We start from the raw sequence: 14935 nt of genomic DNA on the forward strand, positions 1-14935 counted from the left end.
ATGTTGAAGATCAGTCCAGGCTCTAATACCATGTTACATTTACATGGTGAGAAGTGAGGGAATCAGTACAATGGAGACGACGGTGAGGCAACAGTACTCGGATTGACGTGATATCTTGGTATAGTGGGACTCTTTTATAGGCTGAGGTAGCCTTACACTACACATCATAGTGATGTCACACAATCAAATCAAATCAAATCAAACTAATCTACTCTACTCCCACAGGTCAAGTGACCTTTCGAACTCACACAAGTCACAAACCCAAAACCCCTTTCTCACTCACTCGTAAACTAGAGGCCTACTTCTCACACTAGGCTCCAAAATACCCAAACACCATTTACCTCTAATACAATCTTTTGATAAAAGTGAAGAAGAATCATCAACACCTAGGAATGCCAAAAATGAGGAAACATGCATCTTAGATTTAAGGGCAACCTTTAAATAGGGATACCCTTTCAATACACCTAAGAAGAACTATCATACCTCGAAGGGAGAGAACTTGCATTAAATTACATGTAGTTAGTGAATGGTTGCATGGGATTACATCGTCCATAGGTCAAGTTTGTAGCTTCAAGTAGCCAATCAGGTTCGCAACCTGATTACGGGCTACTGCATTGTTGATTGGATCATGGAGAGAGGTAGAAGCTGCTGCCTTATTGTGGCCTTCCGGATGTACCTTGGTGATGATTCTTGCAACTGTGGTGACCTTTGATGATCATAGACAATCGTGACCTTTGCATGACTACATCTACAATGTCATGTGCATGTGATGTATTGGGTGGTTTTTCTTCCTTATATTTGAGTCGCCTACAAGTGAGTGGAGATGGAATATAGCAAGCTTGGTCACAACTCTTATAATAAGGCATATAACAACAAATCAAAGGTTACAAAGGGTGATGAAAAGGGTAAGAACTTGAGAGCGCGTGTGGTATTCTTTCCCAACTACTACAAGCACATGCTTGCTGATATCTAGCATGTAAGTCTTCTTCCATTAACCTGGTCCCTGTTTGTAGCTCACCAAACTTAACATGTTCCCCACCCATCCCGACCTGCAACACGAGGGTAAGCCGCCTTCCTCTTCATCATACTTTCTCCCTCCACTCCAAAGCCAAAAAATAATAATATGATGCACACCATATTCATATATTATATATTGATAAGGAGATTTGTAGCCAGATCATATCACGCTCGCTCCTTCGCTTGTGTGTGCACCTGTGAGCATGTGAGTGAGTGAATTAAACAGGTAGGATGCTGAACCTAACCAGGTAGCAACAGTAAGAAGGCAGGTTTAAACCTTACACATATTTCATGGGTGTGCGTATTAGGATTAGGGTTTACAACCCTTTTAGCACTCTTATATGCTAGTGCTTATCCACATTATATCACATGATGTTGAGATGATCTTGCTTAGAGACAGTTTTTCTTGAAACTCGTTCAAATGCTCACATTTTCTTCTTACAAGGGTACTGCCCTGCTCAGCTAAAAACAACAAGAAACTGCAGGCTTCAACTTCAAATTTTAAGCTTGGTGATATGTTACAATTTTGTGTTTTTCTTGAACAAGTACAATTGCAATCCCTTTACAATTCTTGAGAAGAGACAAATTTGTCCCATACCATGTTCGGTAGTTGTTAATAAAGAAACTAAAGAACACACCAGTGCTATCTTCTTCAAGGTCGGCAACGCCAGAAAAAGTCTCAGCATGTCCTGTATGTACACTCGTGTCATTCATGGAGATGATCTACCAGTAAGAGTGGAGAACATAATATGAATCGTGGTTTTTCTTCACAGTGACAGCATGCTGATAGTGTGATTCTGGTTCGCATTAATGAAAACATAAACACTTGATATCATTACACGACCTTGGAGATAGCAGGGCTCAGGCAAGATAAAGCCGGACCCTTGAAATCCTAGGCTGGGATAAGCTGATTGGAAGTGCTTGTTGCTGCTGTTATCTGTGGCACAAAACATTTGCAACTGATTCCCACTGCCAGTCTATGAGCTGTCAGGGCAATCACATAGCAAAATATTGTTAGAAGACTCCACCCTGTATTCAACAGTAACAGTGGTTTTTTTCTGAGTCGTGCCACAGCTGTTCGAAGAAGAAACCACAACTGCCTGCTTCTGAATAAAGAACTGTCCAAAGTATCAGAACAATTCACCAAGGATTTCACTTCATCTGTCAACAATTTTTCAGAAACGATAATTGCCGGTTGTGACTGTTGTTCTGAAGAAATTGGCAATGGTTGTGTATACTCCACAGAATCCTGAATTGCAAGTTTCATGTGCTCCTTGAGAAAACCCTTTCCATACTGATAAAATACATTGGCTACCGATGTTGCAGCCTGCCTACGAAAGACTGCTGCCTTGCTAGAATTAAAAGCACGTGCTAAGCCAGCTGTGTCCTGCAGTTTTTCCAATTGAATATTCAACGACGCCACAATTGTAGCATGTCAAAAGATTAACATTTGAGGCTAGAAATAAACTGATACAAAGAGCATAAGAGGTTCATACAGCTTCTAAAATAAGCCGCCGAAGAACAGAGCCGTCTTTTGATAAAAGAAGGTTAACTAATAGTGGGATCAACTCAGGGTTGCTGTTTGTTTTATCATATGCAGACACAGACAGATTCTGTATTTCCATCCCTGATTCAAGCGCAACCCTCTTCCTGCAATCACAGACATGTTCATACCGTTGTTCATGTCATGGGCAGACTTCGATAGGGCCAGACTTCAGTAATATTGTGAATTTCATATGAATCAACATGCATATCAGGACCCACATAATTGGGAGATAAAAAGCAGTGAGCATTATTCACCGTGTGACATCAGTTTTAGCAGATCCAGAACCCCAGCTAGGCCAGCTAGGCTCACTTGCAGCTCCAATCTAGTACTACTGCTGAACTAGGATCAAGTATTCCCACCAACGAAGTTGCATAAACGTTTCCATGCAGGAAATACCTAGGTGTTGGAACTTTGCCGAAATTCCATTGAGTTAATATGAAACAGCAGGGGTAAGCGTGGTAAAGAAAATTTATTGTCACATACACACAAGCATGAACTTCAGGAATCCTATATCTAGATGAATCCAGGAACATGCCCAAACTCATCCTCTAAAAATACAACACATAGTGCAGTTTCAATCTCATGATAGCACTCATAAGGTTGAAAACCATAAACTCCATCACGCATAGCAGGGACTAGCTACTATGACATCCCCACTGATGCCATCAGCGCCCAACAGTGGGCGTAGACCACATTATAAACATATGCTCTCACACATACGAATGCACACACCCATAGTATTAACTTCAGGAATCCTCTTGCCAATACAGCAACATGTGCACACACACAATCTAAATGCCATGTTCCATTAATTTCAGCATTTCAAATATCATGTGCACACAGGCATTACAAACATTACTGAACATTTGGCTTCCATACCTTGCCACTTCCATGGTCAGAAGTTTTGAACCCTCCCTCTTCCTACCTAAACGTCAGATTACATGGAAACTGTACTGTCTTCCTCTTCCCCCTCATGAACATCCCATTGCTGAGAAGGGTCAGACTTATAGGATTGATCACTCCTAGAACAAAGCCTAGAGTTTCTGTGCACAACACAAGCTTCTCAGCCATTAATTGATGAACCCATTCCATCCATTCTAGAGGAACTCAACACTTGTGAGAGAAGCCTGATCACCAACTTTTGCAATTGAGGGGCTTATCTGACCCATAGTTGTCCCACCAAGCAACGGGAGACTCTTTAGATCTGAAGAAGCAGATAGCTCACCAAACACATGCACTTGGCCAAGATACATTGACAATTGGTCCTTCATCAGATTCCTCATTGTAGAATCCTTTCCCACTCTATCCACAGTAGGCCTCAACCTCTCCTCACTGTAACATCTTGTTGTGCATTCTTGGAAAGACATTTTGGATTTAGAAGAAAGTTAGAAGTTCAGAATACGTACATTGTATGTTGCCTAGCAAGAGTGGCAAAAGATGCCAGTCGATCCCAACGGAACTCTTTTTCTTCATTCAGAACTAACTGCAAAATACAAAGGAATTCAGGGTGAACACATACATTTATATTCTCTAAATGCAGTTGGTGATGAAAATGATTCACTCCCATTCCTCTTTATCTGAAACTCCACTCCTCTCCCATGAAACCCAAAACCAAAAACTAAAGAATTAGAAATACACATGAAGGCCTTTAAAGCATATTCAAATCCAAAAAAATTATTCTGCACACCTAAGTACACTACAAATCTGATTGGAAACAAGGATTCCTGTACCACAACAGAAAAAGGGGATGACATGGAGCTTCTACACATAAACGTCCATTTGGTCCAATTCACTGACATATATATCTAGACATAATTGATGTAGACCCTGCCTGTAGTATTGTTGGGGCTATGATGGATAGCCGGACCTATGGCCACATTCATTGGCGTGGGATGTTTCAAGGGTTATACACGCCATTCAGGATATACTCTTGGCAAGACTTAAAGAAAGAAAAACCAGCTTATGTACAAGATTTGTGGCCTTGTGAGGAAAGCCAAAAGTAGGTCAAGTCAGTGACGGTTAGGAGGATTAGTTTTTGGGGGTGTTTGCAAGATGGAGCAGCCACAAGAGGATAAGAAGGTACTATATGAATACCCTCCCCTCACGTGCAAGATATCTTTTGAAGTGGCGCCTTCCTAATCTATACTCAGCTCTCCTACTTCCTTCACCTCTATCGACTCCATATCTCTCTCTCGTACTCAGCCTCTATTGATTGACCACTGATCATCGCTGATCATCGCTCAATCGCCGCTGCTGATCTCTCTCTCTCTCTCTCTCTCTCTCTCTCTCTCTCTCTATCTATTTTCACAATGCGACAAGTGATGCAAGGCCACCTGAGCAGGAATACACCGTGCTTGCTAGACTTGTGCGGCAGCACTTTCACTGGCAACCTATCCAATACAAATTGGGCTCATGTAGAGAGGCTTCAGGTTCTCTTGCTGTCCACGGATGATCCAGAGTAAGCCCTCAGTCCCACATCAGATAGTCTTAGCCGCCACTACACCTTGCTGTAGTATTCCAAGTTATCACATAACTTTACCACGTCAAAGATTATGGCTCTTGTACCACGGGCCAACATAGGTTATCGTGATGGGCCCTACTTCACCTATGGCTTTCGCAGCTAAAGAAGATCAAAGGTGTCGGCATGCATGTGCCATGCACATGCAGATGGTTTGAGAGTTTTGGCCTCCACACAGATAGATTACCTACCTTTCAGTATAGCATTGTTGCCCCCTCTATTCCGCTCATGTATCACAAGATGGACCAGGTTATCCTGGAGTTTCTCTTACAGCTACACACATTCAGGACATAGATGGCACCCAACGAGCTTCCAGTGCATCTCAGCTTCTATAGGGACCATTGCTTGCAGATTTCAGAGAAGGGCTTCATCGACCCAATAGGATATACACAGATCCACCTCCCCCATTCCTTGAGGATGTCGATCGAGCAGTTACTTGTCTCACATCGACTTCGTATAGAGAGTGCATGGGCTCAGGGCATACCTAGAGAGTCGCATTTGTACCTTATGTGAACGATAGGGGATCAAACAGGAGGAGCGCTTTGCTATTAGAGGCTTAGGCAACGGAGAAGATTGGGACTTAGAGTGACGGGAGGAGCAGATGGAGGCGAGGTGCGGGGGAAGGCAACGAGGAGGGGGGACAGGGGAAGATCGGGGGGGCGAATGTGTGTATGGCATGTTGCTGTGCAAGAGCCTAGAGTACACCGAGGCTGACTGAGCCACACTAGCTGAGGTTGGTCTGCTGAAAGGACGGAGAAGATCTCACCCTCAGGAGTATGCGGATGTCTTGAGGTGGAACCACCAGGGTGGAGAGAAAGAATCCTGGTAGAGGCCTACAAAGAATCATAGGCAGTGAGCGACACGTAGACGGTAGGTAAAGGCACATCGGATATCAGCTTCCCCTCCACAAGGGAAATAGACAGGTCCAAGCCCCTGCGAAAGGCTCTACCCAAGGAGTCTAGGACTTCTGTTGCTGCTTGGACTCCCTCGTGCTAGATGGCCCATGTGCTGCAACGAAGGCACTGCCCTAGAAGCCCAGAACCCTCAACCCTGTGTCGGGCAGGTTGGGGGGGGGGGGGGGGGGGGGGGGGGGGAGGGGGAAGGGGGGTTGTGTATGGCTTGTTGCTGCGCAAGAGCCTAAGTACTCCAAGCCACACTGGCTAAGGTGGTCTGCTGAAAGGATGGAGAAGATCTCACCCTCAAGAGTATGCGGATGTCTTGAGGTGGAACCATCTGTCTATTTCCCTTGTGGCAGGGAAGCTCATGTCCGATGTGCCTTTCCCTACCGTCTACGTTTCGCTCACCGCCTACAATTCTTTGTAGGCCTCTACCAGGCTTCTTTCTCTCCACCCTGGTCCTAGCCCCTACGAAAAGCTCCACCCAGGGAGTCTAGGACTTCTATTGCTGCTTGGACTCCCTCGTGCTAGATGGCCCATGTGCTGCACGAAGACACTGCACTGGAAGCCCAAAAGCCTCAACCCTGTGTCGGAGCTCAAGAGTCTCGAGGGGATCTCCTACGGAAGACTCTTAGGGTCCTCCAAAATCACCCCGAGACGAGGGACCTCATCATCTGCCACCACAACCGAGGCTGCTGAAATCAGGTGGGAACTATTAACACTATGCCAAACAATACCAAACGGAGGGAAGGATAGGCCGATACACCTTTGGAAAGCGCCGAGAAGCAAAGCATCACATGATCAAGTGTGAATCCGCAATACAAAAGGATCAAGTAAACAAGGTGCGGGCCAAGGAAAATGGGGTTCTCCTCCACCAGGGCCAGGTTGTTCTCAGTGGAGCTCAATTGAAGAAGAAAAACTCCTCTCCCATAGATGGTGACCTCTTACATGTAGTCACCGTTTATGGGGATTCTTGAGGCATTGAGGACGCATTCTCGTGATAGCCATGGTGTAAGTTGTAGTCTCAAGGTGACCATTAAAAATATATTTGAGCTCGAAAATAGAAGGAAGCCAAAGATAACCCCAAGTGACAAGAAGCTATGAAAGAAGAGTATGATAGCATGATACAAAATAAGACTTACACCAAGCAAAACTCCCATTAACAATAATGGGTTTATTGCCTTGACGCCGGGAGTAATGGAAGTATCAAAAAGTACAAAGCTAGATTGGTTGCAAACGCAAAGGGTTACGCCTAGACGAGAGACATAGATTATGACAAGACCTTTCTATCTGTAGCCAAACTTAATATAATTAAATTCATTAGAGCCATTGCCACTTCGTTATGGTTGGCTTATTTATGAGATGGATTACAATCGCATTTCTTAATGGTGATCTGAAAAAGGAAAGTCTTTATATATGAATGTTCTGGATTTGAGGTTGAAGACAATGAAAAAGGAGGTCTGTAAGCTAAATTTAAGAAATCTTTGTATGATTAAAGTAAGCACATCTTGGTGTGTATTCAAAGATAGATGATTTCCAAAAGAAATGATTTAATAGAAGTTTATCTGATTATAATCCATGTACAAAGTAGCTATTGTAACATTATATATTGATAACATAGTCATCACTGAGAACAACGACGAAACCGTCAAACATCATCTAAGTAAATCCTTTCACACGAAAGACCTTGGCTATATGCTTTTTCGTTGGAAACAGAAGTCTGAAATGACAAAGACAAGACATTTATATCCCCAAAAAAATATGTAAAGGAGATCCTCAACACTGTTGGAATGGAGGATTACAAGTCAATATTACTAGCAAAAAGAGAGACTCCTAGAGTAGATGGATCCTTAAACAAGCAATTAATAGGTAATGAAATATGTCTAATCACAACTAGAGCAGACATATCTTTTTCCATTCAGTGCAATATCCCAATATATGGCAAACCCTAAGAAATGCCATTGTGGGAACTGCTAAACAGTTTTCTAGATACATTAAGGAAACATTGACTCAAAAGGATACATTGATAGTGGTAGGGATGGATGTCCAAAATGACAGTAGATCAGCTTCCGAATATTGCTTCAGCATTGGATCCAAGCTCATGCCTTGGAGCAGTAAGAAGCAAACTACTGTTTCTCTATCGTCTGCGAATCTAAACATAGAGAAGCAGCAAATGCAACTTGTGAAGCTGTATGGTTAAGGAGAATCCCTAAAGATATTGATTTGAGCAAAAAGGACCAACTCCTTCATACATAGATAATTCGAGTTCCCTATTTAACTAGCCAAGAATCTAGTATATCATGCTCGTACTAAGCCCATAGATAGTTAGGCTCAATTCACACATCAGAAATTTCTGAGCAGTGAGATGGATTTAATCTATTGTCCAACAGAAGATCAAAAGGTAGATTTTCTAACCAAACCTCTTTCAAGGGTTAAGCAAAAAAATGAAGTACAGATTAGTTCATTACATTCACCCTTGGGGCGATCAGTGTGTTAGGATTATTAAAGGTAGTACAGTGGGAGTTAAACCTTTCCTAAGTTAGACCACCTACGAGGTTATGTCATTAGTGGTGGTTAGAGATTTTTAAGTGGCCACATGAGGTGGCATACCCCCCATATGCATCCATCATGAATGGCGTGGATGGGTGCCACATACCACCATATCACCAGTTTATCTTAGGTAGATTTGACACGTCTCATGAACATATGCACTTTCACCAGAACACACACTATGAATGTTAGTATTCATCCATGCAAGCATATTGGGAAAACTATGCCAATGCTACACGGTGCCAAATGGGAGATTTCACCCTGACCCTTCAGAGAGATCTATATGTGGGTTCCCCATCACATCTCTGCTTCTAGCTTGTACTATATATGTGGATTCATTGTGTAAGCAGCTTGGTGGCTGCATTTTTTCAGTTTATGCGTAGTAGCCAATGTTCGCATTTTCATTGAAGTTATTCGTTTGAGTGTGCATTTGATCCCACCAATGTGATGGAGGGAACTTCAGTCTAGAAGGCCTCCCATTTTCTTTCAGGGACAACTGACACAAGTGTAGTTTAGGTTAAACCAGATGGATTTGTGATCAATTCAACAATACAGAGAAGTTATTGTCAATAAGGTGTTACAAAGATACAGTATCCCTTCCTGATGCTTAGACTGACTATTCAAATTACACTCCGATATAGCTTCTTGATGTTGGCTGACTTGTGAGGATGAAGTCACTAAGGAGCAGGGCAATGCTGAGAAAAGCACTACATGGATTCTCATTTGAGAGCCACTCTATTCCACACAAAATTATCTTTCTTTAGAAACGGGTAGACTGTCACAAGCAATGGGGCCACATTGGCATTCAGTGGTATTCATACAGAAATTTGGGAAATCCATCACATTGGGCAAAGGAACCATGGATATAAAATTCTGTATAATATATTCCAATATTAAACTGATTTCTCAAAACCCTTCTTACATACAAGTTCCCAAAAAAGAAGAAACAAACTTATTTTACATGTGTTTGGAACTTACAGAGAGTAAGACATTTCTTAAATTTACTGATCTGTCTGTGAGCAATCTTTGCAATACGAATGGATAGGATGCTGCAAAGACTTTGAAATCTGGATCAACTGCTAAAGCCAATCCTGCCACATCAATTCACCTGTATTAATCAATGGAACTTATAAGACATAACCTTGCATCCTTGTTCCACCTTCCTTTAAAAAGATGACCTTAAAACAATGCCAAAAGGTGGCAGAAGTTTCCAATTCACACAACATCGTGCTTTATTATGCAATCAAAAGATATGAGTAATGAAGGAATTATATTGTGAACAAAAGTACCATGATCTCTTTGAATCTAAGCCATTTGAAGCATGCCGCTTTCCAAGAGTGGGGCTGTAGTATGGGAAAGAGACGTTATAGTCAACATTCTGAAGTTGAGGCTCACCCTGCTGCTCGCCTGCTGCTAGCGCCCCCCCGTTCCCCCCCCCCCTCGGGCTGCTCCCTCCCCTCGACTCCATCTCTCCCCCCTGCCACCCCCCCTCTGTGACTTCTGCCTGCCCCCCCTCCGCGTTTCTCTGACATGACTATGTAGTACTTAGCACTAGCTTTTTGCATTCTACATTGGTGTGGATGTGGATGCTTGCTTAGTAGCTCCACCCTCACAGTTTGTTTGTATCAGGATTCTCAGAGTCTGATAGACCCATCGGTCTTCCAAAGACTTTAATAAACTTTCTTTCTTTCTTTCTTCTGCCTGCCCCCCCCACTCCTTTCCCCGCGATCTCCTCCCCTGCCTCCAACAAGCTGCTGCACTTCACCCCTCACCCCCTTACTGCACTGCCCGGCAGCTGTTCCTCAGGAAGCTGCAGGATGCTGTTGCCCCCGCCCGGCCAGTTTGCTGTTGCACCTGGTCGCATGACTTTTGCTCCCCTCACCCACCCCCCGCAGTCGGCTGCAACTGCTTGTGGAGCTCAGCTCTTTGTGCCTTCTGTCTGTTTGGCTGTGGGAGCTCCTTTCTTAGCCTTGCTGGTTGCCAACCAGCTTGGTTGCCTGCCAGGCTCTGGTGGGACTGAAGCAAGGCAGCTGTTCCCCGCTCTAGTACCCTTGTCTGGGGCCTTCTTTGGAGCTGCTGCTCTCTGCAAAACCCCCTTTTCCCTCCTTTTCCCTCATTTTCCATCCCTCCTTTCCCCTTCCCTCTTTTCCACCACCTCTTCCTCATTCCCTCTAGTAGCAGGTGCAGCTTTTGTTTTGGGAACTGGGGAATGCAACCTTGGTGGTGACCTTTTTGGTCTCACAAGAGGGGCTCTCATGGCATCTCCTTCGACTCCCACTGCCATTCAAATTGCACTTTCCCCGGAGGACAAACAACAAGTGAAGATTGCCATTCAGTCCCTACAGTGCTGGTGTTGGCCTCACACCCTACGAGGATCCAGGTTCGTGATTGGATCCAAGCGAGCTTGGGTTTAGAGGGTGACCACATTCACGAGAGGATGTCATCTATGGTAGAGGTGTCGTTCTTCTCCAGTTGAGTTTCCCCTAAACGACCTAGGCTCTGGTGGATCAGAATCCTATTTTCCTAAGCCCACACCTGGTATACTGTGATACCATGGCTTTCTTATGAAGGTGAAATCCCTACTTACTTGTGAGTGGGGAAACAATTGTACATCAGAAGATCCAAGATGTTACACCACCCCCAAGGAAGCGCCCTTCGAGTTCTCCCTCCAAAGGACAATGTCTAGGGACTGTAGTCACAATCATAGCTGGGCACATCTGGGTCATGCACTGCAGCGTTCTAATGGCAGGGACATCGGACAAGACAAGCTACCACTCTTGTCAACATATGGCCAGACATTATATATACCTTGCACTCGATTTGGGAGGATGGTACAGCAAGGGTCCAAGAAGGCCACTGATGTCCTCAGCATTTCTAGAAGGCCTGGCATGCTTGGCCTGAATGTGTTTTCTACAGTCTCAAGGATCAAAGATTCCATTGGCTGTATAGCCCACCACGCTGGCTGCTGGCACCTGCTCCCAGATCAGCCAGAACCTAGAGAAGCAGTCTGCAAGCCAGCTAGTTTCCCTTACCAGTCAGCACCTCACGGAGAGCTGTTCTTGTATCATTTTTCAAGCATAACATATTAATTCTTTTTTCTAGGAAATATAAAAAGAAAAGAAAGAATGAGAGCAAACAGCATCCTTATCTACAACTACAAGAGCACCACACTTTTCTGTGCATCTCTTCCTGTCAACCATGAACCAAGTCACCTGAAACCAAAGGTATAGAAAAGGGAATGATGTTAATGTTCGATTGCACCATAAACAATGGTGCTATGTGACGAGAAAAAAGACACACACAGGTGAGTACACAAGGGTAAGGGTGCATTTAACATGAACAGAGCTTTTAAACAATGTGGGGCAAAAAAACACCAACAACAATGTAATCAGAAGCAGACAATTTTCACTAAGCAAAAAATGCAAACTGGTGCATACATGGATTAATCCAAAAAAGCCTATGCTCAAACTAACAGACAACAAGCCCCGATGTCCCAGGAAGCCTTGTTGGTAGATGCTTCATCTACCATGGATGAAATCCAAATGAAAAGGAAGCTGACAAAACCTCAAATCAGCTACAAACCCACCAGAGGATGAACCCTTCTTGCATGAAAGAAACAAACTTCCTCCCAACCCCCTTTACAGGGCTTGAAAAATCGCTGGCGCATGACAAAATTTAACATAGTATTATTGTTCTCAGCACTTTTAAGAGGAATTCTATGTTACTATCCCTTTTAAGGAATTCCCTCTACTATCAATAAAAAAAACTGTTTTCACCTGTTTTGATGTAAGTATTCATCCCTATTGGTTAAATGTGATTACCTTTCTTACTGCCAAAACACTTGCATTCACATCTTGAAATTACAATCAGAGGCCTCAGCCAGAAAGTATAAGCAGATTTCAAATGGAATCATGAATTTAAAGATTCAATCAAGATGGGTGTGTCTCTATAAATAACCATGTTCATGAAAACTCTGAATTCCATATGATATAAAACCTCTGAAATGTGAATTTCGAGACATAACTTCTAGCTTATATATATCTAGATGAACCCGGGAACATGCCCAAACTCACCTCTAATAACAGACAAATAGTGTGGTGGTTTTGACCTTGTGATAATGAAGCAGCACAAGGCCGAAACCTATAAACTCCATCATGCATAGCAGGGGCTAGCTACATGGCATTCCCCTGGTGGCATCAGTGCCCAACAACTGTAGACCATAGTATAAGCACATGCTCCACACATAAGCAGATATCGACATGGGCATTCATTTATACAAGGTACCACTTCCAGCTTTGACTGTTATTAGTATAATTTGAGGATGTAAGAAAACTTTGTAAGCCTTCAGCACAAAATAAAACCTTACGATCCACTCATGGTAAAGCATACAAAAGACCTGCAAAGAAAATCCTTATTCCTTGAAAAATGTGAGATAGAGCCTTGTCTGGCCAGTGGTAAAGCCCTCATATGGTACTTGGAACTGCATCCGACTATCCCCTTTGGTAATGAAGTCTCGTAGAAAAGGTAGAGGAAATACAAACAAAGATAAAAAATCAGAGGAAGCATGGACCTGAATAGCAATACAGACAAACATATAAGGTCTTCTCTGACATTTGAAACAAGGATGAGGTAATTGGACAACTTGCATAAAGCTGTCATACTGGAAAGGCCAGAAAGATCTGACTCGAAGTGTCTAACTGGGAAGCAATCTTTCATTAATGGTCTTAACAACACATACATTCGCAGGCAATCAAATGAGTGAAGAGTGTTACTTCATTCCTTCTTTAAAAACCCTTTCTGAAATTTTTGACTGATGAGCCTCTGCAAAATGGCTTTTCTGAGATTACCTTCCAAGGAAGCAATGGAACGCAGAACAAGGATAAAATATGGTGGCATTTTGAAGTGATGCTTCAAGGCAATAGCTAAAACCTTCACGAGAACCTGCTCAAAGGCATATCAAATTCTTCAGAAAGTACCTAACATGTAGTTTGCTGAGCAAAGAGAAAGATTTTTCTTCCAGTTATAAGTTTTATAGACTTCATGATAACCATTCCTATACAAAAACTCCATCGACATGTACAAACAAGCTTACTTTGTAATGAGCTATCTGACACCTTTCTCAGTCTAAGGTAATCACTTCTAAATGTATAGATGTAAGAAAAAGCTGCACCATAAGCCCTTAGACAGAGTAGAGCACACTTTAAAAGACATTTATGTGCAATGAAACTACAAAAGACCAAGGCATAATACTGAGTATCTGTGCTAGACGAAAATATGTTTCCTTAGTAAAAATAGTACACTGAACCAAGAAGGAGACAACCTATGAAACTTAATTTGAAGTCTTTTTAAGAAAATTAGCATGTTGAGCATATCTTTCAAGTATGCATTACATTCTGTAATCAGCAACTACCCTTGAACTGGCATGCCCTCTCCTCTGCTGTTTCACTCTCTCTCATCTCGTCGTCCATACATCCCGTCACTTGTCATCCGTACATTCATCGCCCGTCGTCCGTACCTTTGTATATTTAGTCGCCTATACAGCCTGTACCTCCATCGACAGTACCTTCGTACAGCTTGTCGCACATACCTCCATCGTCCATACTGTACTGTGCATCGTTGTACAGCGCAGCAGAGCAGTCCGTACCTGCCTCATCTGTACAGCGTAGCAAAACAGGGTTCGAGTTCACCCCAGGCTGAGCTGAGCCCTTGGCTCAGCTTGGGGAATTAGCTTCAGCAAAATGGCCTGTTAAAATCTGCACAGGAAACCGTGGAATTTCCAAAAATGAAGACTTTTGCCACTACACCGATTAGAAATCCCTCTTACTCCAACATTGCAGCCTTGGCATCGACACCCAGCCCCATTGCATTACAAGCAAAGGATTGGATCTGATGCACATGAGCAAATATACTTTCTACAACAAGAAGTGACAGAGCTCAAACTTATGGTTGCAGCTCTTGAGAGGAAACTGAAGGAGATGGCAGGAAATGGTAAGCAAAAATCATTGTAGAGGTCATACAAAAGTGCAGCACATCTCCACCGGCACCAAGACTTGTCTCCATGGTCAAAGAGATGATCGCCACTCAAGTAAGTTCAGCCAAACAAGACATGGCCATTGTGGCCAACAACAAAATCAACAAAGAAGATCTTTACGTAGAAATAAAAGAGCAGGAAGCCAGAGTGTATGATAAGAAAATACTATGCATTGGGGGGTTATCACAAGATTGCCTTGGCTGCTTTGAAGATGACGAAGGATACAATGAAGAAGAGAGAATCAAATGCCTCAAGAAGGAATAGCACAAGTTGAATGGGATGCAAATGACATTAGTTGTATCTCTAAAAAGGGAAAACAGCTACAAGTTTATTTCAATGAGAGGGCAGAAAGAGTAAAGATTCTCCACCAACAAACA

At 43.1% G+C, this 14935-nt stretch overlaps 1 protein-coding gene across 1 annotated transcript in view; it reads right to left on the reverse strand.

The window, feature by feature from the left end:
• Positions 1–1447: 1447 nt before the first annotated feature.
• Positions 1448–14935, reverse strand: part of ATATH8 (Protein kinase superfamily protein) — a 108651-nt gene continuing 95163 nt past the window's right edge. The window contains exons 14-18 of the mRNA XM_087391264.1: positions 13375–13468; positions 9506–9618; positions 3970–4046; positions 2514–2667; positions 1448–2404 (exon numbers count right to left, since the gene is read on the reverse strand). Of these exons, the coding sequence (XP_087247390.1) occupies positions 1910–2404; positions 2514–2667; positions 3970–4046; positions 9506–9618; positions 13375–13468 (933 nt within the window). The 3' untranslated portion in view covers positions 1448–1909. The remainder of the gene's footprint in view (positions 2405–2513; positions 2668–3969; positions 4047–9505; positions 9619–13374; positions 13469–14935) is intronic.

The sequence above is a fragment of the Dipteris shenzhenensis genome, chromosome 20 (genome assembly GCF_047967505.1).
Source record: "Dipteris shenzhenensis isolate YYH24624 ecotype China chromosome 20, Dip_SZ_1.0, whole genome shotgun sequence".
In the NCBI taxonomy this organism is placed as follows: domain Eukaryota; kingdom Viridiplantae; phylum Streptophyta; class Polypodiopsida; order Gleicheniales; family Dipteridaceae; genus Dipteris; species Dipteris shenzhenensis.